General features: G+C 38.9%; 1 protein-coding gene across 6 annotated transcripts in view; it reads right to left on the bottom strand.

Annotated features, from left to right (window-relative positions):
• MSRA (methionine sulfoxide reductase A) overlaps window positions 1-23,206 on the bottom strand; it is a 329,836-nt gene that overhangs the window by 78,947 nt on the left and 227,683 nt on the right. For 3 of the 6 annotated variants that reach the window (XM_016160905.2, XM_016160906.2, XM_016160909.2), the window contains exons 5-6: window positions 9,645-9,751; window positions 8,870-9,292 (exon numbers count right to left, since the gene is read on the bottom strand). In XM_016160905.2, the coding sequence (XP_016016391.2) occupies window positions 9,077-9,292; window positions 9,645-9,751 (323 nt within the window). In that variant the 3' untranslated portion in view covers window positions 8,870-9,076. Of the gene's footprint in view, window positions 1-8,869; window positions 9,293-9,644; window positions 9,752-23,206 lie in introns of those variants that run through there. The other 3 variants (XM_016160907.2, XM_016160910.2, XM_016160911.2) reach the window with 1 other exon arrangement.

Raw genomic sequence — 23,206 nt, 5'->3', positions numbered from 1 at the left:
AAAGTCCATTATTACAAGCTTTTCCTCTCCCCACCCCTTATTAATGAACAAATACCCAGGGGTAATGCAGATATTTCTAAATACAGGGCAAGAAAGGGCAATCTGCACTCGTACACAGAGAGTCTAACACACAGTAATAAGTGGGAATGAAAATAATCACCCGTGTGCAACTAAACCATTAAGGCTAGAGATTTAGCCAACGATATGGCTGCACACATAGAAACAGAGATGCCTGGCCCCCAGAAATGGGCATTTTTAAAACATTTATTTCACAAGTTATTATTTAGAGTTCATAATAATAGCTGTAATGATAAACACAAAGCTACAGGAAGGGTGTGAGAGGAACTTCATCTTTAGGACTCGACATACAAAGGGGGATTTTTCTTTTTGACTAAGGTAAGTGAATGAATTATTTGGGGCCTTTCCATGGGCATTTAAAAATCATAACTCCATGCTTTAAACAATAGCACAAACAAAAAAATATTTTAAAGAAGAACTGGCTAATCCCCAAGCCATAAAATATCAACTGGTATTTATTTATGACATTACCCAGGGTCCTTCATTGCAAATAAATGATTTTTGGTATTGGTGAAAGCAGAGTTTTTTAGTGCCGAAACTGGTTTTAACATCACAGCATAGAGAATACAATAAATTTCTAGGAAATACTTCTAGTATGCAACCTACCCATTTCCCTGTGAACAAAGAAACAGAAATAACGCTGCCATTTTCTCAATTCATGACAGAAAAGAAGATTCCCTGATCCTGTATTTTCACAGTGGTTTGAAATTTGAGGGCCTCAGGAAAAGCAGGAGACAGACAGCCTCGTCTCTGGAGTCATTCCATTAAACTCTGATATTTGTAAAAAGCTGGACAGATTACCATGTAGTTCCACACAGAATGTAATAAAAGCATATGGAATTCAGAGTCAAATGCCTTAAACTCTCTAAATGTCCTATCTGGGTCATCTTGGGACAGTGCATGAAGCCCTCTGACCTTCAGCTTCCTCCTATGGCAGGTAGCAGAACAGAGCTATCTCCCAAAGTAGGGGGTGAGAGTCACTCATGTAATATGGGACAAGGCACTGAAAACTGTTAACATTTAGAAAAAGTTTTGTTCTTATTTTCTCCCTTTTATAGACAAGGAACTAGAACTTTAAAGATCTGTCCAAGGTCACAGTCAGTAGAGGCAGAGCAGGACCCTAGCCATTTGTTCTCATCCGAGACCATGGTTCTTCCCAGCCCGCCATGGTATCTTGGTCAGTGTGGCCTGCCATAAAAAAGTGGCAAAGACCAGATGGCTTAAAACAAAAGACATTCATTTCTCAAGTTCTGGAGTCTAGGAAGTCTCAGATCAAGGTGCCGGCAGGGTAGGTTGCATTGTGAGGACTCTTCTCATGACCTATAGACGGCCGTCATCTCACTGTGTGCTCACATGAACTTTTCTTTGTGTGCATGTGGAGAGAGAGTGAGCAAGAGAGCTCTCTGGTGTCTCATCTTGTAAGGGCACAAATCTCATCATGAGGGCCCTACCCTCATGATCTCGAAGTTTTTGGAAATTTGTTACAGTCACTTTAGGTAACTATGACAGGGACTAAAAGTCAGAAATTTGGAAATCAGAGCAAGAAGACAGTTTCACATACCAACCACTGACCTCACATTACTAAATATTGCTATGATATTTAGTAATTTCTTGTATGAAGAAAGTTTGCAAGATAGGCCTCGGGGTAAGAAACACTGGTTAACGCAGTGGTTAATTTCTGAGGGTATACGACACCTACTAAACAAAGCAGCAGTTCCTCAAACCTCTGAATCTGGTCTCTTGGTGGCAACAGTGAGTCTACACAGAAGTCAATTTTGAAACATAAATATGAAACCATCCTTTATGATGTTCGCTGTACAGCTGTGAAATTTTCTATGAGAGACTGTGGTTCTCATCCTATGTCTCCAGATTTCTAGAAGTTCTTGAGCTTTATTCAAAGGTTCTAAGCTCTAAACAAGAATTATATGTTAATTCTTAGATATGCAATGATAGTCAGGCACTCTGACTAGAAGTTACATATGCTTTATGGGAAGACAGCAAAACGATTGTGTTGGACCTTATAGGCTAAGGAGTTTGGATTTTATTCTGAATGTCACGGGAAAGCCATGGACGTTTGACAAGGAAAAGGAAATGACTGGAATTAGATTTAGAAAGATGCTCAGACTGCCCTGTGTGGGTACGCGGTGTGCAGAGAGGTAAGTGGCCCTGTGGTCCGGGAACAGATAATAATGGCCTGAACTATGATAGTAAACATGAAAATGAAAGAGAAGCAGACACACCGGAGATGTATGTAGAAGTAGAATCTAGGTTAGTCTGATTAATTAGAGGTGAGGAATGAGGGAAAGGGGTCAGTTAGGGATGACTCCTAGGGATCTTGCTTAAGCAAGTTAAACAATGAAGACTGGGAAGGCTGTCAATGGCTGGGGTTGGCCAAGGAGCTGTGGGGTTTGTTTATTGGGGGCAGGGTGGGAACCAAGCCTCCAGTTTAGGGAATATTATGTTGACAAATAAGTAGAAATAACAAGTAGGCAGTGGAATATGCGGATCTCGAACCCAGAGGGTAGTTCTGGACCAGTTCTGCATTGGTGCAGAGATGACATTTGAACTATGCTAGAAAAGAGAAGCAAAAACTAAATTGGTAGCTGCAGTAGGTAGGTTATTTGGAAATGAAAGCTGTCTCTCTGTTTCCCTCTCTCCCTCTCCCTCTCCTTCTCCCTCTTCCCCAACCCTCCTCCTCTTTCTCCACCCCCTGCCCCCCCACAGACATACACACATACACTCAGCAGCCAAAGAGTAACTTCTCAGGACTTAACCGGAGATCATGGGGAATCACTGAATATGTGGCTGCAATCTGAGTGCTTTGGGACAAAAATTAGATAACCAAAGCTGAACAAAATTATAAAATAAATCCAAAATTTGTGAAGAAAAATTAAATAATCAAAGCTGAAGCAATTCTATAAAATGCTTGTTATAATCCAATCATTGCATACTGTTTTTATTGTCTACTCAGGTGTTTTTCTTTAAAATAACACTATATAGAGTATAGATGATGGACTGCCAGATAATTGAGATTTAAGATAAAATATGGTAAATATTTAGAGATTATAGCTATGATGAAGCCAATGGATAGACGGATGAATGGAGGGGTGAGTGGGTAGGTGGGTGAACGAAGGAACACACAGGCTGAGAGGATGATAAAGACGAATTTTAAATACTGTTTTATATTTGCCACATAGTACGTAATTTAACATTCACGTAAAAATATTATTCAGAAAAAGAAAAAGATTGTGCTGTTTGTGAAGCTGTTTGAGGAGCTGGGAAGGACGGCGGTCATGTGGCCTGGAGAACAATCTTTAATTTATTCATTCTCTGTCAAATTTCAAGAAATGTAATCTATCAGTGGTCAAAAGATTTAATTCTTAAATGGGGAAGAGTTGTATTTTCAGGATGTAAGAATCACACATGCAGACCCCTCAATCCTGCCAGAGGCCATAATTCAGTTTAGAATATCAGAAAATGTTTGTCATGACAGGTTCACTCGGAGGAAATGCTACATTTGATAATCCCAAAACAATTAATAATACATCAGATTATCTCCTCCAAGTAATACTATAAGCAAATAATTCCACCAGGAAACTCTGAAAAAATATGAAAATACAGTTAAGAAAAGATTATGAAGCCTTCGTCCAAAAGCAAAAACGCCCTCACATTTCGTGCAGGGTCTTCTGATCACCAAAGACATGAAGGAGCTGTCGGATTCTGTGAGCAGAATCCAGTGCTTTCAAGGTCAATGGACCCAGACTGAAGTTCATTTCACCCTAATGCCCTTTTGTAAAATTCTCCATTCTCCTCTGAGTAGAAATTAGCAAACTTCTTCAGCCATTTCTCCTTTCCTACGTTTGTTGGTGAGCCTACAACCCAGAGATCTTTGCACAAAACCACAGTCTAGATGAGAAATCACTTTGGGTTTCTAGCTCATCAGCAGTACTGCACATCTAATTAGCTCAACAATTGGTCCCTGTGATAAAATCAGCTAATTTTATGTTCAAATGGCTGCTTCGGGGTAAGCAATACTGTCACTCTAAACTTCACAAATAAAAAAGTAGCTGAAGAAACTGGTTACTAGGAGGTCACTGGGGGCAAACGCGTGAAGACTATTAAATTAGCAACCTAGGTCAATGTTACAGTTAGGGCATAGGGGTCGCACCAGGGCTCAAAAAGATGAATTCCCAGAATGTAGTAACGGCTAGAAATGCCAACTCTTAAAGGGGAAAATAGTACATAGATATAAAATGCATAAAAGGAGTCACCTGTAGGACCTCCCTGACCTTAGAAAAAAACCTAAATGTTTATGATGAGATTACAGCATCCTAGACCCTAATCTAGTATTGTTAAGAAATGACTCATCCTAGATTAAAGACCTCTGTTGTTTCAGGAATTTGTCCAAGGTTACACTAGATAGAAAACGCAGGAAAGCCAAGTCCAGAGGTTACCTATTCAGCTTCCTCCTCTCCTTCACTCAACTATTAAGGCAACTAGTGCTATCTGAGACTCTCCCCCTATTCTGTGGGATGCATGAGAAACCGCATTACTTTTTAAGGCAAATGTAAAAGCACATATCAACTTCTTTATCTTGTAAAAGCTAATAATATCACCTCTCATAGGTATTGAAAATTATTGATTTTTTTTCTTGTGTGTTATCAATTATACCAATTGAATGGACATTTAGAAATCTATACAAGTTTCAAAATTAGAAACAAGAGATACATGAATGCATGCAATTTTACATAAGGATAAGAAAGATGCACACGTATCTATAGCTAAACATATTCACTTTATCTAGGTACATAGATAAATATAGTCAGAAATATATCAATGACTTCATTTAGACTTCATTTAAATAAAGTGCTTAAACAGTGATTAGCATGTAGTAAGTACTCAGTTGGTATTGTTGTTGCTGTTCTATGATTATTATTGTTATTATGTAGCTATGTGTAACATATAAATTCCATAAAGTGCCAGAAAGTCACGGAATCGCGGTAAACCCGAGACATTCTAGTCAGCTGCCAGCCTGGGTGGGGTGGGGTTGGGGGAAAGACCACTTGTCGGCCGTCGTATTGGCCACCTCTCGCGCACCAGCTCAGATCCTCCTGGCCTCACCTTTCTCTTCTTGCCTGCTGCAGTGCTCAGCTCTGCATGGACTCTAACTTTATGCAGGTGCAACCCTTTAGCACCTCACCTCGCAGCCGTGCCACATGCCTCTTGCCTCCTGCATCCTGCCCCAGGGACACAGTAGCCTGAGCCTACACATGTGCAACTTAGAGATGGAGCGTGAACCACCCCTCAGAATGACTGGTCCCAACAACCGGTTACTGATAGCAGGGGCCAACTTAAATTGGTCCTCCCTCCTTCCCTTTTCCATGCTCCTTCCCTTCATTCCTGCTCCGTGGCCACACATGCCTCAGTAAGTCCTCACACACAAGACTTTGTCACGGGCTCTGCTTCCCATGGTACCTGGACTAAAATAAAAACCACAACGGTCACGTATGTATAGGTGCACAGTTAGCCCTCCCGTTCATCAGTGTAGGTGACACAATAATATAATTTGTTTTTTGGTTCCTGAAAAGGAAAATGTTTGATCCCTCATGGATCTGAAAAAGTGGAGTGGGGATGATAGTTCTTGGTGCTTAAGGGACAGAGGGACAAATCCTGATCCAGGGCTTCTGGGTGGGGGCCCTTGGGCAATGGCTGTGCTGGGAATTAAAAGAGCTTTGCACTTGACTGAGCTCAGCCAAGGGTCCCCAGGGCTGCGGTTTTCAGTAAGCAGCTCTTTCCAGTGGTGGCTGAAAGGAAGACTACTTGACCCTCATGCTGTGCATCTCCTGAAAGGAAAAGGGAAGAGCAGCTCCTGGAGCAGCACCTCTGAGGGCCACAGGGCCCCATGCTCCTTGACAGTTGTGCCCTGGCAATGAGCCAACAGAAGAGTGAAAGGCTTGGAATCTTGAGTCTCCTGGCCAAGGAGCCAGACCGAAGTGCCCTGCCTTTGGTGGAAGCCAGCGCCAGTTTTATTTACATATAAAATAAAGGAGATGGGACAGTATTTGTTCTCTGAGTTGGTGATAAAGCAGTTGCATGTGATTATATTAACAGCAGTGGCTATCTAAATGCTGGGGGCACATGCAACCTCAGCGTTTATGCAAAAAAGGCCCTACTTTTAAAAACCAAGAAAAAAATGTATATATAGATATGGATGTATATATTTAATTCCATATGCTTAGGTACAGAATGCCCAAAAAGTGTTTGATTAGAACTGTCTAGAATAAAACAGTAACGTTTCCTCAAATCTATAAAAACAATGGGGAAAATATTAAAACAGTTCATATTTAATAACTAAATTTAATTTCATATGTGTATAAGTTATCTCAAACCAAAGTGGTTCTATTCAGAGGCACGGGTAAGAAACTTTATCATAGTAGAAACCAGGATATTAGGTATACATTAGCCTTTCATCATACATGGAAGACACTGACCTTTTGAACTTAAAATCTTCATTGTGAACACCATTTTGAGATATTCTGGAGGGAAATTAATATTCTTCCCGAGTCTCTTAGTATTACTATTGGTATCTTAAGGGACTGTGTATCATTACAATAGACAATTTATATATAGCATTTACCATAGGCAACTTTAAGTATTAACTACTAACATTGCCTTTATAATTAAATAGAGTGATATTAAACCAAACAGAACTAATGTTTAAGTTCTTGCTTGGGGCTGATTCTGTACCAAGCCCGGGGCAGTGTCTTCCCTACCCGTCTCTCAAGCGCGGGAGTCCCTCAGGCCCTAAGCCTTCTCCTCTCATCTCATCACTTTCCTTGTGATCGCATTAGTAACCTGGGCTGCATTCACCAAATATAAGTTAACTCCCAATAAGAATAAGGATTACCATTTGTTGAGCACTTAATATGTGCCAGACCCTGTCCTTTACAACCATCAACCCAGTTAACATCCACAACTACCCTCCCCGCAAGGTAGGACCAGCCTGTGTCTCCTCCTAGCAATCATCTGGATGTCCAGATCATAGGTACCTTAAACTCCACATTTACCTTCTCCACAAAGCTGCCTTGGCTCCTCCATACCTTTATATAAATCGTCACTAGCCAGAAACCTATAAATCACCCTGGGCTTCTCCTCCTCATTTATTTTCCATTTTCAATCAAGTTCCAAGTTCTATGAGTTCTACTTCCTAAATATCGCTTTGTTTCGTTCATACTTTGTGACCATACTAGACAAAGCTCCTATCGTTTCTGGCTTGGGGTCCTACAACAGCTGCCTAATTCATCTCTCTGCATCCAGTCTTATTTTTCTAATTTCAGTTACTCTACTAACTTAACCTGGGACTTTGGGAATCTAAAATATGGAGATAATAATGACATCTCTCATCCTTATAGGTTTGCTTGAATAAATAAGATATATGGCTTTCTAAGTGTTAGGCACTTGATAAAAAGTCGCACAACCGAAATACAAATTGAGACACTTTGATGCTAGAGGTTACATGCTTAACTGCCATCATGGATGTCCAAGTAAACTCACCATTATCAGAAAAGTTACAATGAAAGGAATATGAGGAAGATAATTTACAATTAAAAGTTTTTAGAATAGAAATATATATATGTGCATGTGTGTGTACATATATATATATATATGTACACACACACACACACACACACACACACAAATTATTCCCAAACTTAGCAGCTTCAGAAAACAAACATTTATCATCTCATTGTTTTTATAGCATGGCTTAGTTAGATACCTCTGGCATGAGGTCTTTCATGAGGCTGCAGTCAAACCATCAGCCATGGCTACTCTCTCGCCTGAAGGCTAGACTGAGGTTGAGGGGCTTCCAAGCTTGCTCAGGGGGTTCTTGAAGGCCTTTGTCCCTTGCCACATAAGCCTTTACACAGGGCTGCCTCTCAATAGGGCAACTGGCTTGCCCTAGGGCAAGTGATCCAAGAGAGTGAGAGGAAAAGGCTCCCAAGATAAAAGCCACAATCTTCACTTACTCATTTATTTTCAACTTTAAAAAAATTAAGTTTAGTGGGGTAACATCGGTTAATACAATTATATAATTTTCAGGTGAACATTATATTTTGACGTCTATATATTCTATTGTGTGTTTACCAGCCAAAGTCCAGTTTCCTTCAGCCACAATCTTTAATAAACGTATCTCAGAAGTAATAGCTCATCACTTCTGTCATTCAATAGGGGTGAGTCATTAAATCTAGCCCATTCTCAAGGAGAGGCGATTACACAGGGGCAGAGTCTGGTGAGGGCCATCCTGGAGGCCTCCTACTGTTATGGCCCAGGCAGACGGCACAGCCCTGGAGGGAGGCAGGGGGCGTGCTGAGGGACAAAGGAAGCCCTGTCAGCACCTCCTTCAGCCCTCTCTGCTTTTTGGACTTGAAGTGACCATGAGTTGCACGTCCTGTTACTTTTTCATTAGTAGATACACTCTTATCCCTGTCTCTCTCTTACTGCCACCTCTGCCACCATGGGGAATAGGTGGAGAATCCACACATTCCTGGGAACTGTTGCATATCAGACTATTTACGTAATTCTAAAATAGATCGGCATGACAGTAGCTGCTCGCTCTATTGTCAAATGTGAATCCAAATCAAAATATAACAATAATTAAAATTTAAACGTTATCACAAAGTTCTAAATATTACAGCAACTCAAGTTATTTTTAAAGGAATCAAATCTCTATCAGAGGAGATTTTAAAAATATAATACAATAGTGAAAATAATTATTTTATGATGTGATGTCTACATTTCTGAGAAGTATTTTTATTATTATTCAATAAGAAACAGAGCATTACAGGTTAAACTGTGTGCCTCCCAAAAAGATATGTTGACGTCCCAACCCCAGGACTTCAGATGTGACCTTCTTTGGAAACGGGGTCTTTATGGAGGTCATCAAGTTAAAATGTGGTCATTAGGTTGGGCCCTAGTCCTGTATGACTACAGTTGTTCTTTAAAAAGGGGAAATTTGGACACAGAAATGGACATGCATAGAGGGAAGATGATGTGAAGACACAGAGGGAGAGGAGGACCATCCACAAGCCAAGGGGAGAGGCCTGGAGCAGATCCTCTTCTCACAGCCCCCAGGAGGAGACTCCCAGCCTCCAGAACTGTGAGGAATACATTTCAGTTGTTCGAGCCATCCAGTCTGTGGTACTTTGTTATGAACCTGAGCAAATTAATACAGAGAGAAGAAAGAAAAAGTGAGTGATGCAGGGAGACAGCCGGAGAGAGACAAAGAGAGGGAGAAAGACTATAGGCCAAGCTACATATTCATCTGGATAAGTTGATTTTAAAGAGAAATGCATAAAGGTCTGTTTTTAAAATCTCAGAAATGAGCACATTTATGAAGCAGAGTGGCTCTATTCCAAGAGGCTGACAGACATTACCAAAAAAGTGCAAATGGAACACAGTGCCGGGTGAAATGAACCAGACTCTCGCCGCGCAGGTGGGGCCGACCTGGCGGGGCTGACGGCGGGGGCCGATGGCATGCGGAAGCCAGGAGCGGGAAGAGACCCTACCTTTTGGTAGTCATCTTTGGAGCTCAGGGCCGCCTCCATTTGCGTGGTGGAGAGCGGATAGATGGCCGAGCGGTACTGAGAGCCGTGGTCATTGCCTTGGCGCATTCCTGGGAAAGTGGAAAGCAGAAAGGGTTACTGGGCTGGACTGAACAACAAGGCCGTTCGCATGTTTTCCATGACTTGTGTGCTAAGTGCTTCTTTTAATTTCATCTTGACACCTCTCACCTTAAATGAGCATAAAATATATCTGTTTTGCTTGGCTTATTTTAATTATAACAAATATCTCTGAACTTAGGTAAATTTGTCACAGGTCTTGAATCATAGTAGATGGTCTATAAATATGTATTTTTCTATGCAGATATTTAAATCATAACCTATTCCATTTATCTTGCAAAGCATCATGACATACATTGTTTCTTTGAATCCTAATGAGACACCTTGTGTGGCAGGTCTTGCCCCTCACTTGGCAGATAAGGAATGGGGTAACATACTGGCACACAGGGGGAGTTTATAAATGGCACACACATACACACACAACACACACGCACATGCGCGCGCGCGCACACACACACACACACGGAACCCTGATACTCAGCGAGTTGAAAGCATTTGGCTTAAGGTCATATACCTAATCAAAGGAAAACCTGAGACTTAAAGTTAGGCCAACACACTTCCCACCCTGTCGCGGCAGCTAAAGTGTAGATGGCGGTCAATTTCTAAGTGAATAATTTAGTCTCCAAAGTTAAACAGCCACAGGTTTAATATAGATCGCCTATAGTTCTCCATACTGTTGTCAAAACAAACGTCGCACATGTTGACTACATCATTCAAGTATCAGTTTCAGTTTTAAAAAGTGCCCCAAACTCCTCCCACAGAAGATTCAATCTTCCAAAAAGAACAGTTTCATATTTTCACATTTTAACACACATATGAATCACCTGGGGATTGTTAAAATGGAGATTCTGGCTCAGGAGGTCTGGGATGACCCTGAAATTCTGCATTTCTAACCTGCTCATGGGTGGTACAGAGTCACTAGATCACACTTTGAATAACAAGGTTTTAGCATTTGTCCAGATATTTTCAAGGTTCTTTTGTAATCTGTTAGCAACATTTTAATCGCAGTAATGAGGTGAGGAAACTCCGAGTCCTCTAAACTACCCTTTCTCAGGTACACCGTCTACAGCGCTCTCTCCACTCTACCCCGTCATGCAGACAGTTTTCTCTTGTCTAACCTTTAAGACTTGTTCAAGCATCTTCAAAACCTTTGTACCTCTGCAAAACCTTCCCTCAGAGCACCTCACAGCTGTGACAGTCACGGACTCCTCTGGCTCTGTCGGGCCTTGCAGGTCCCTCTCTTAGAGGTTTCATTGCACTGCATTGTTATTACATAGTTGTTCCCCATTCTCCTCTGTGAGTCTTCCAGAGGACAGAGGTTTACAGCTGTTGTAGCTGGCAAAGCATCAGACAGATAGACTTCTACGAAGAATGTATGAGTTTATATCTTGTGATCCAAGACTCTGCAACCAATACTGGAGTGCTTGATCACATTTACTTGGTAAATGCAAATGTAAATTCACATGTAAATAAAACAATCTTTCTTAAGAGCTATAGGAAAAAGCTACAAATGAGCTCATACCTTTGACCAGTAGAGATAAGTGCAGTAGCTGAGGACACCAAAGGTTTGCTATGGCAATTAACAGATAGATGAGCTTGAATTCATGACCCAAACTGCAGGCCAAAAAGAAAGGTTTAAGCAGTAACAAACTAGTAGGGTGTAGGGTCAAGCCATAGGCTATCTATGGTGTGTCCGTGTGTACGTGTGTGTTGAGGGTGGTTATTTCTGACACCTACTTGTTCACACCCCCAGCTTAGCTGACCGTCTAGAAATCTCATTCTCCCACCTTCAGAGTCCCAATCTCTCCTCAGTGCACAGAGGTCACGAAGGGACTAAGAACTAATCAGCAGCTTAAAGAGTCAATATTAATATCAAAATATTAATTTAATAATATATAATAAAAAGAAACCAACCCATGCCTCTAATAAACATTGTATAAAACCAAATTAAAATATCTATCTCATTTCTGTGTAAGTTATATTTTCATATAACTATTATAGCATTATTATTATAGTATAAAATCTATGCGTATTACAGTATAAATGTCACTATAGTATACACTATACAAGTATTATTATAGTATAAGCATTATTCATTAAGCAACTAATATGTACTGAGTACTCTTCCAGACGCTGAGGATACAACAAAGAATAAAAGCACACTCTCCCTTCGTAAAGCTCACATCCCTGTGGAATCTGAAAGACTGGATAAATAGCCATTCCAAAATGCACTTTGGCAATATTTTTACTTTGCCTTCTTCAATTTTCCCTCCTTCGCTTACAAGTAGAGCTTTTCTTACATGACTACTTCCCAGCCTTTTGTGCATAAAGATATGATGGTAGTAGCATTATTGTTCCTTCTGAAATATTCTCCATGAAGAAAAAAAAATGGCTGGATGGCTGATTTGGGGTAAAATTTGACCCCTCCCCATTCAGCACAAGATGTAGAAAAGCAGGTGTCTGTTTGAAGCTGTTTAAATCTATTTAACTTTTCCTTCTTTTGCAAGAGAAATTAATATATGAGTAAAAGAGAATCTTCAGGCATGATTATTTATATTTTCAACAAGTTTTGATAAAATTCTGTATGCCTGGTACATTGAAGACAATAAATATCTGTGTGTTTGGTTGAAGGTCTTTGAATTATCACAGGATTGTGGGAAATTGTTGCTTATGGATAAAATTGGCTTTTTAATCAAACAAAATGGGAAAATGAATAATTATTCCAAAAAAATGGTATAATAATGGGCTCTTCCACTGATCATATTTTCACAAATTATCCGATAGATGAAGTGCACAATGAAACCCTTAAGCTTACATTCATATTTAGAGGTTTTCTTGTAGTGACATGACAACCTAAGGGGTAGAAACATCTGGAAGATTTCACTAAATTGTGCTCGGTTGGCCAGAAAAGATGCATGTAACTGTCATTCTAGGCAAGTATGTAAGGCAATGCATTTCATTATCTGTTTTTTACATTATTTTTTAAGTTTATTTTTCAGATACAGTTGACATACAATATTATATTAGTTTCATTCAATCATCAGACATTTATATGCTTCACCAAATGAGTACCTTTACAAGTCTAGCACCCATCTAACACCATACACAGTTATTACACTAATATTGATTGTATATCCTATGCTATACTTTACATTTGTGTGACTAATTTCATAACTGCAATTTGTACTTAATCTCTTTCGCCTTTTTTGCCCATTCCCCCATCTCTCGAAACTATCAGTTTGTTCTCTATAACTATGAGTTTGTTTCTGCTTTGATTGTTCATTCATTCATTCATTCATTCATTCATTCATTTTAGATTCCTCATATAAGTGAAATCATATAGTATTTGTCCTTTCTGTCTGACTTATTTTATTTAGCATAATACCTTCTATCATCTAAGTTATCACAAATGGAAAGATTTCATTCTTTTTATAACTGAGTAATATTCGATTGTATATATGTAGTACATTCTCTTTGTCTACTGAATAAAATACCTAGGAATAAATTTAAACAAGGAGGTAAAAGACCTATACTCAGAAAACTATAAGACACTAAAGAAAAAAATTGAAGACACAAATAAATGGAAAGACATACCACATTCGTGGATTGGAAGAATTCATTAAAATGCATACTATCCAAAGCAATCTACAGATCCAATGCAATCCCTATCAAAATACCAATGGCATTTTCCCGAGGCAATGCATAACTGCAAAAAACAACCCATGGGTTATTTATGTAATTGGAGGTTATACTACTATTGCGACCTGGGTAGACTCTTTATAGACTCTTCTCTTAAGCCATGATCCCTTTAAATTCTAACTTGAACATCTGTTACTTGTAATACGACAATACTGGTATGGCTCCTGTCACTGTTGACCCTGTCTTCTTTATGTAGATTTGGGCTGTCCCCAGCTCACTCCGGGCAGTTTTAATGAGGAGAAACATCGTGGGCATTATCCACAGCTCTGCGCCAGATTCCCCACACCTTTCTCTTTGCACAAACCCGAAGTGCCTATCCATCCTTTGGAATGATGGGAGTTATTCACATAGTTACAGCCCCCATCTGCAGCAGAAGTTTTACAGATTTGAATTTACAGCCCTGATCTTCTGATCCCAGCCCTTTTTTTTGATGTTCTAGTGAAACTAAAACCTTCCCATGTAAGAAACAATACACTCTCTTACTGGTCACTCTGGCTAAACCCCTGCCTAGCTGCGAAGAAAGATATGAAAGTGCTGAAGAGATCCAGTAGGGGATGAAGAGGACACATCAAAGCCTTATTCAGATTCACTTGAATCCTAAGTGATACCGGACAAGACATTAACTCTCTCTGGTCTATTCATGAATAAGAATGCTAATTTGATTGATTTCCTTCCATCAAAGTTCATCCTGAGGAGAAGGTATAATATCTTTACACAAAACCACACACACATAGTCACATAATTCTGTGTATGTTTGGTTAATTTCAATGCATGTACTTTTCATTTCACTGATGAAGGGGCTTATTAAATGGATAGGAGCTGGAAATTTGGAAGCAGATGGTTCACTGGGAAATATGATTTGATGCTCAACAGACTGAAAAACCCATAGATATGGATTTTCTGTTCTTGTTATTTTTAATACATTGCATTTACAGATGTTTAGCATCATTAAACTTTTCACCATTTCTTTCAACCTCCATTGGTTTAGGTTATAAATGCAAAACAGTGTGGAAAACCTGTTTACTAAATCTCTTCTTAGAAGCCTAGGATTTTGAGCTATAAGATCTTGTTTTTAAGACTGACTTTGCCACTGACATGCTTTGTGCAAATCACCTCACCTTTCTGAGACTCAAACTTCATTTGTAAAACAGGGACTGTAAAGGCCTACCCTATCAGTTTGTTGTGAGAAGTAAATAAGATAAAACCTGTAAAGCATTTTGTTGACTATAAAAAGTTATGTAGGTGTTAAATACATTTATTTGTACAATAAGTCTTAGAATATTTAAAAATCATTAATTTGAAATAAAAATAACACATGACCTCATGTAAGATACTCTAGAAGGAGCCATTTATTCCCCTGGAAAGAACTATTCATATTAATCTCTCCAATATCTACACAGCAGAGGTCACACAGATAAATACAAAGAGAGGATCGAAATTCATTTTACGTGTGCAAAAAAGTATTATTTAATTTTAAACTGTTTTATTACATCTTTTTTTTTTTTAGCAGAATTACCTTTCTAGTTAATTTTAACTCTGCTAATCTCTAACCCAGTCTTCATTTCAATGGAAAACAAATTCAAGAAAAGTAAAAAATTCTTTGAGTAAATTCTCCTTCTCCTGTCCCTATCCATAAAGACCTTTTCAATGCAATGTCCTCACTCTTGGTCTCTGATATGAAGCTTGCAAAAATCAGGCCTGTTGGCATTATCTTGTATCTCCTGAGCTCATACCCACTGGGGTGCAAGAAAGGGGAATAGAAAGTTGTACAAAATAGTGGAACAAAACCAAACAAAAATCATTGAAAAAGTAGTTTTTAAAGCTCTTTTTCTCCCCTGGCTGCCTGCCTTCTTTCCCTCCTTCCACCCATTCATCTATCCTTCCCTTTCTCAGGCAAAGTACTCGGTACTGGGATTTAGAAATAAGACACGGTCTCATTTTCAACAAGGCCACCTTCCTTCCTAATACTGTAAGAGGAAATAGATGGAAACCAATAAGCATAATTGAGTGTTGGAAATGTGTCTTAGTAAGCTCGGACTGCTCTAACAAAATACCATCACCTATAAACCAGTGGCTTAACAACAGAAACTTATTTCTCACAGTTCTAGAGGCTGGAAGTCAGGACACCAGCCAGTTCGGGGTCTGGTGAGAAATCTCTTCCTGGTGGGAGACGGCTGTCTTCTTGCTGTGTCCTCATGTAGCCGAAAGAGAGTGAGCTGGCTCTTTGACCTCCTCTTACAAGACCACTGATCCCATTTGCGAAAGCAGAGCCCCCATGACCTCATCACTTCCCAAAGGCCCCACTTCCAAACAGCATGACATTGGAAATTAGATTTTAACATATGTATTTGGAGGAGACACAAATATTGAGTCCATTAACAAAATGTTATGGGGGAAAAGTCTGTGCAGATTAGAAGAATACAGGAATTCAAAGGAAGGAGTGGGTAAGTTCACCTAATCAGTGCAAGAGGGGCCTACGTCCTTCAGGGCTGTATAGAAGGAGTAAGTCTTGTCTTGAAAAAGCAAATGATGGCATGAGGGATGAAAGACATTTTCCAGGAGGCCAAAGGTAGGAGTTATAGAACGGCATGGTGCCTTCAGGGACATGATAGGAACTGGTACTGTTTGCAAAAGCAGCAATAGCATGGCTAGCATCTTTATCAAAGCCCTGGAGTTTATCTTCTCCAGCAAGCATGAAGCCCAGATGAGAGCTGCTGGAAATACAAGAAGTGGTCCTGCTAACCCATTAAGTTACAAAAATAGCAGGTATTCTTAACCTTCTTTGACACAAAAGGAAGCTACGGATCAGAGACTTTAAGTGACCTGCCTGATGTCACATAGCAGGCCAACAGCCATCCCATGATTTAAACCTAGATCTGACACCAAAGCCCTTTCTCCTTTCAAAACTGATACACGAGAAGTTAGAGCAAAACAATCAAAGACAACATAACAAAGTGCCCTGTAGCTGGCTGGCATTTCTGGTGGGGAGGAGAGCATCACAGGCACAGGCTCGGAAGTGAGAACAAGCTTGGTATATGCTATGGAGAGACAAATGGAGAGACAAAATCAGTTTCTGCCAAAGGGCCTGGAAGGAAATGAAGCTGGTCATTTGAGCATGAGCCCACATAGGGATCTTGACCGGACAGACTGAGGACCAGAGATGTGTGGAAAGATCAGTTTCAAGGTAGCCACAGAATTCTGTGGAACACTGGGTGAGCATAATCATCGAAAACCCAGAACTCTTTCACACAGATTCACCAAGTGTTGCAAAGTTCATCGTGCCCTCCATTCGGCTTTAGAAAACTCTAAGAGGATAAATTATTGACATTATTCGGTTGTCTTCATGTCCCAGGAAAGCAAGTAATGGGCTTGCTATAGTTTGTAAAAAGAGAATAACTGGCTTAAAAACAATACCTTGTGCTTAAAATTCTTCTATAACACTCTCCATGCTGATTAATGAGGCCTGGGATTTGGAGTATTCTTGAAAAGAACTGACCTCTTGACACCTACCAACTGTTTGTGATTTCTCCATCCACCTTCCCTAAATAAGATTTAAAAGGAACAAACCATTTTGAGACTGTTTTAAGATTTCTCTCTTAGCAAAGCCAGAGAAAGCGCAAGAAACTGGAAAAATGCTTAATCTACAAGGAAGTAAAAAGATGGCTGAGTTCTCATCTGCTCCTTGGACCTTCTACACTTTAGCTCACCTTTGCGTACCAGCCCTGTTTTAAACATTCTGACTAGAGAGATGAGAAATACGCTTGAACATGTGAATTTTAAAGGGAAGTTCACACTACGAGTCCCTGTGAGGTGATTACATTAAGAAATTCCATGTGCCACCAGGTGATAGTGAACAAAAGGCAAGGAAAGACATATTCCTAAGTGCCTGAAATCACTCTCTGTTAGGGAACTTGAAAGGAACACTCTCACCGAGGACTATCCATGCTGGCTGCATAGACAAGGTGGCTCCCACCAGAACAAATACATATTCTTCTCTTCTATAAGCTAGGAAGAAATAGATCCTAACCCACAGACTGCTGCATGAAGCAGAGAAATAGGCATGCGTTCTGTCGTGAGACAGTTCTGGAATCTAATTCCATCTCTGCTGTTTACTAACTGTGTAACCTCAGCCAAGAAACTAGCTTCAGTTTCCTCATTTGAAAAAATGGGGATGATGATTATGTACCTTACGGGGTTGTTAGGTATCTTACCTAGGAGCTCGGTAAACATATTCCCCCTCTCCTTATGTCAAAATTGTTCCCAGGTGAGATCCACTGCTATATATTAATAAACCACATCTCTGGTATCATTGCTTGTAAAGCCTGCATATTCAGGCAGCTAAATGAAACAGCACATAAGCAGTGAACACTTCACAATGGGCATAAACCAATAGTTATTAAAGAGTATCAGAGGTCTTTGGTATTCGTATTTTCACTTGTATCAAATAATTTCAGTGGTTACCAGTGTGGTTTCATTTTTTTAAATCCCCACATTCAAGGGAATGGAGACTTGCATTAGAGCAGTGGTCCCCAACATTTTTGGCACCAGGGACGGGTGCTTCTATGAGAATCTAATGCCTGACGGTGGGAGGAGGAGCTGAGGCGATGATGCCGGTGCTGGGGCGCGGCTGCAAACAGGTGAAGCTTCTCTAGCTCGCCTGCCGCTCACCGCCTGCTGCGCGGCCAGTTCCTAACAGGCCACAGACCAGGGGCTGGAGCTCCCTACGTTAGAGAACACAAGACCTCTTCTTTTCTTTTTTTCTTTTTTGGTAAAGCAGCATTTTAAGTTATATACTGAAAGTCTAAAAAGAAGAGAAGCTATTACAGACTACATGAATGAGCCCAAACTGAAATGAACATGTTTACAGTTTGAAAGAGGTAAGGTTCTCGATTATATGGAGAAAGCAAAAAAAAGTCTTTTTTTTTTTCTTCCTTATGATTTAGTAGTTTGGGCAGGAAAACAAAAAGCAGCGTTGATCCTGTCATCATAGCATGGTGACTACAGTATCTTACCATCTCTCTCAGAATGTTCCATCTCTCTCAAAAATTGGTCCAGTCCAACCTCACTATACGAATTAGGAATTTCAATCAGTTTAACAGAACAAAATGAAAAGCGACTTAAACAGGATAGAATTATATTTCTTTTTCACTTTAAGTGAAAGCTTTTGAGATAGGTGGTCTAGGGGTGGTAGGGTGGCTCTGTAATCACCAGGGACTTCTTTCTACTCAATTATCCTTAGCTTTTGGCTCTTATTTTCAAGGACTTAAGATGTCTTCTGGTGCTACAGCCATCACATCCACTTTGAGGACTAGAAAAAGAAAAAATAGGACATTTCCTCTCTCTTTAAAGAGCCTCCCCAGGTGTTCCAGGCCACGCATTCACTCATTTCTCATGGGCCGGAACCCAGTCACACGCCACACCTCCAGAGCTTCCCAGCCCCCGTTGTGCAGCAGGCCAAGGCCAGGCTACCTGAGGCCACATCCTTGCTCAGCTCCTTCCCCTTTCCTATCCTACTTCCCTCACTCCCTTATAGGTTCTTTTCTTTCTCTTCAGTAAGTTGCATGTACTGAATCCCTGTCTCAGACTCTGTGTCTAGAGAAACTAACCTAAGACTTCAAACCATCCAACCAGTTTTGCTCTCGTTCAAGCCGCCTCACTGCCAACCTCTAGCGCTGTGCCGTTTCTTACAGTCTATCATTTTCACTGTTTAGATTTCTGGATGAACTCTTATTAGATATGTTTTTTAAAGTATTCTTGTACAAGTTTATTAAATCGGTATAAATTAAGAGATCGAACTTCTATGCCCAGCATATGGCTTACATACACTCGAGGGACATCATTTTCAGATAAAGACCACTGGCCTTCATACTGCATTGGTCACACTCAGCATGGTATGTCTACATTACATTTCTTGATTCTCTTTGTGAGATCAGCATAAGGAGAGGCTTAGCTGCTATAACCCTATTTATTAGATTTTGAATGCTCCCACTTGCTTCTTCAAAATTTATCTCAATGAAAATGAAACAACTGAATGACTCATAATTTTAAACGTTCTAAGCATATAAACAGAGTTAGTCTCTCTACTCCTTGCTTCTTAAACTGACTCTGCCTCAACAGAGATGGCACAAAAAGGCCACCTGTGTGCTGCAGTGGCACAGGAAGACCACCATGGACGACTGGCATTAGTGGAACAGCTTACACAAGTGCTGCTTCAAGGACGGCCTCCTCCCTTCTGTTGGAAAATAGGGCCTCCATGGGAAAAACAATACACTGAAGTCATCCAATAGGCAGATGAGCCTACATCCTTTACAGTGATAGATAGCACTTCTTACCATCGCTCATGTGACCTTTCCCAGCACACCTGGCCTTTAAGTCAGGTGTTGGAGACAGCCTTATTAATATGGAACAGTCTCACTTTACCTGACTGAAAAATTAATCCTGTCAACTTTAACTGACATCTCATTTTAAATTTAAAAGACTGAGCAAATGGATGAATAGCCCTTGTTTCATCGGAAGGAAGGAAGGAGGAAGGAAGGAAGGAAGGAAGGAAGGAAGGAAGGAAGGAAGGAAGGAAGGAAGGGAAGGAGGGAGGGAGGGAGGAAGGAAGAAAGGAAGGAAGGAAATGTCTTTTTTCTACTTCTTCAACTACCTCTTTTCTTCCTATGGAGTGTGAAAATAACTCTCAGGGGTAAAAATGGGGTGGAGAAACCGATGAATGGTCTACTATGAAACTGGCCAGTCCAGATTTAATAGAACTCTGATGGCCCATTTCATCCTCTGCCTAAAAAGAACGTAATCTATACTAGTTAAGAAAAACAAATTGATCCTTTCACTTCTCATATCTGATCATTCCACATAATAACTTCCAGTTTTCCCAGTTACACACATACTATGTGTCTATTAAACTAAACATACCTTGACGACAAATGTAATTACTGTTTGATTAATAAAATAACTAATGATTCCAGCCTTTACTATGTGCCATTGTATTTTTATTGTTACTTATCCAATTCTCCAACTATATGGAGTATTATTATCAAACTCGTGTTTTTGAAGATAAGACTGATATTTAGAGAGAGGTTGAAATAGTGCTGGATCTGACACTAGCTAACTCCAAAGCCCATGCTCTTAACCACTACTATCCCAATTTGTAAATAAGACATTATTTAAGGGAAAAAAATAAAGTAGAATGTAATAAGCTATAAAAGACATTATGTGGCTCTCATCTGAAAAGAAATACTCCATGTTCTCTATCATTTTCACAATGTTCTTTCTATTCTTTAATGCAATGCATCTCAAGAGAGATAAAGAAATATTGCTATATTACAGAGGTGCCAAATAGTCACTCTGTACCTAAAAGAAAGGTTTGATTTTTAGTATTGAGAAAACCTTACTTCTATAATCATAAATAATTTTGAAAAGATGTGATGATTTCTTTCTAAAAGGTAAAAAGTTATCTTATTATAGATTTTGCTCTATAAAAGGAAAATTTTATTTATGGCTAGCCAAAGGAAATATTTTATTATTATATCTTTCTTAGAATGTCTGGGACTCCATATCCATTTTTTTCTACAAACTTCTAAGTTTTACCAAATAATGAGTTTTGAAATGTTAAAATTATCATTAAAATGTATAACACTTTCAAAATATTAAAATTTCTATGTAACCATTTCTTATCCAAATCTTAAAATTTTTATAGCAATGAGTCAGCCAAAGTACTCCACCACAGAACACTAGGTATGTTAATGATATTTATAAGATGTTTACATTTGAATCAGTACCAAGCACACATGTGCACATACATTTACAATGCTAGTCCTTCATCATGGACATTGTTCATATTATTAGCAGGTGTAGCAATCAACATATTAACCTTTATAATTTCTAGATCTGATTATAGAAAGGTACATAAATATACAAAAGTACATAAAACAAATCACTGTTTATTGAAGTATTCCCATTAATATTAGTGTTTTATATGTTGCTATATATATTATTACTTTATTTATCATAAAGTGAGCACTCATATAACCACGACTTATGTCAAGAAACAGAGCCCTCCATGTGTCCCTAATAATGGCTATACTCTCCCTCTCTCAACTTGTAACCATGCCTGATTTTTTGTGACAAGAATTTCCTCGGTACATAGACACACCTAGAAAAAAACAGTTTAGTCTTGCCTGTCTTTGAAATTTATATAAACAAAATTATATTCATTTTATGAATAGACCACTTTGTATGAATAGACCACAGTTGATTTTATCCATTCTACCACTGATGAATAATACCCACCTAGGGCTGTTAAGAACATTTTTGACATGTACTCTCTTTTATATATGTCTTAGTTTCTCTGAGTACATACATAGACTTGGCTTATAGAGTTTACAAATCTTCCACTTAACTACATGCTGAACCATCTTCCAGAGTAGTCATACCAATTTACACATCCATATCAATGCGCGAGAGTACCTAGAACACTAAATGGTTGCCCATTCGTTAAAGTCTGCTAATGTCAGACTTTCTACTTTGTGTCACTATGCTTGATATTTAATTTGCATTTCTCTGATTAATAATGATGTTGACTATCATCTCATATGTTTTCTCGCCATTATTCAAGTCCTTTGTCCATCTTTCTGTTGAGTGGTCAGTCTTTTAAAAAAATCTACTAGAAATGTTTTTTAAATCTGTTTTTTTGTGTGTCTTTCCTGGGTACATCTTTCTTTAATCGCTAGAAGATTTGTGGAAGACAACAATGATTTTTTCCTCAAATGTTGGTAGAACTCACTGATGATTTTAAAAACTAGCAGGGTTTTTTCTATGCGAGGCTTTTAAAAGATTGATTCAATTTCTTATAATATAGGCCTATTCAGTGTTGTTAAAGTTATATTTTTTAGGAATTTGTTTTAATCTAACTTTTTAAATTTATTAACATAAAGTTGTCTATCTGTAGTGGCATCCCATTTTTTATTCCTGATATTGGGTATCTGTGCCTTCTCATTTTTCCTTGATCAACTTATCAGAGGTTTATCAATTTTATTAGTCTTTTTGAAATACAAACTTTTGGCTTCATTGATATTCTCTACTATGCATTTACTTTCCATTTCATTTATTTCTGATCTTTATTATTTTTCTTCTTCATTGTTTGGTTTATTTTGTTGTTGATTTTCTAAGTTTTTGAGATAGATCCTTGGCTCAGTCTTCTCCTCTTCTACTGTATAAATTTAAGGCTCTAAATTTCCCTCTAAGAACTGCTTTAGCTATGCCCTATAAGTTTTGATGTGTGGTATTTTCATTACCGGTCAGTTCAAAATATTTTAATTTCCATATTGCCTTATCTTCAATCCATAATATATTTAGAAAATTTCTCATTCTAACGTGAGGATTTTGCTAGCATAATTGCATTATTATGCATAATTGGAGATTTATGTGGCACCAAACTCTTAAGCTCTTACGGCACTAGAAAGGCAAAGGAAAAATGTTAAATATAAGCTCTATAGAATTACATGAGAGAGGGATTTAAAAGTGTAAATAGCACATTTGCAAATAGCAAAGATACTATATGCAATATTACCAGAATAACTGCATTCTGGTAAGAGAAACATAATCTTTATGATTTAGTCCTTTTGTGACATATTGAGACAGTATGACCTATTATATGTTCCACATGTAAATAAGAAGGAATAGGGTACAGTGTTTAACATTTGCCCATTAGGTCAAGTGCTTTAATTGTGTTGGTCATACCTGCTATA

This window comes from Rousettus aegyptiacus, unplaced genomic scaffold (genome assembly GCF_014176215.1).
Source record: "Rousettus aegyptiacus isolate mRouAeg1 unplaced genomic scaffold, mRouAeg1.p scaffold_m13_p_16, whole genome shotgun sequence".
Classification (NCBI taxonomy): Eukaryota; Metazoa; Chordata; class Mammalia; order Chiroptera; family Pteropodidae; genus Rousettus; species Rousettus aegyptiacus.
This window is presented reverse-complemented; position numbering and strand designations above follow the sequence as displayed.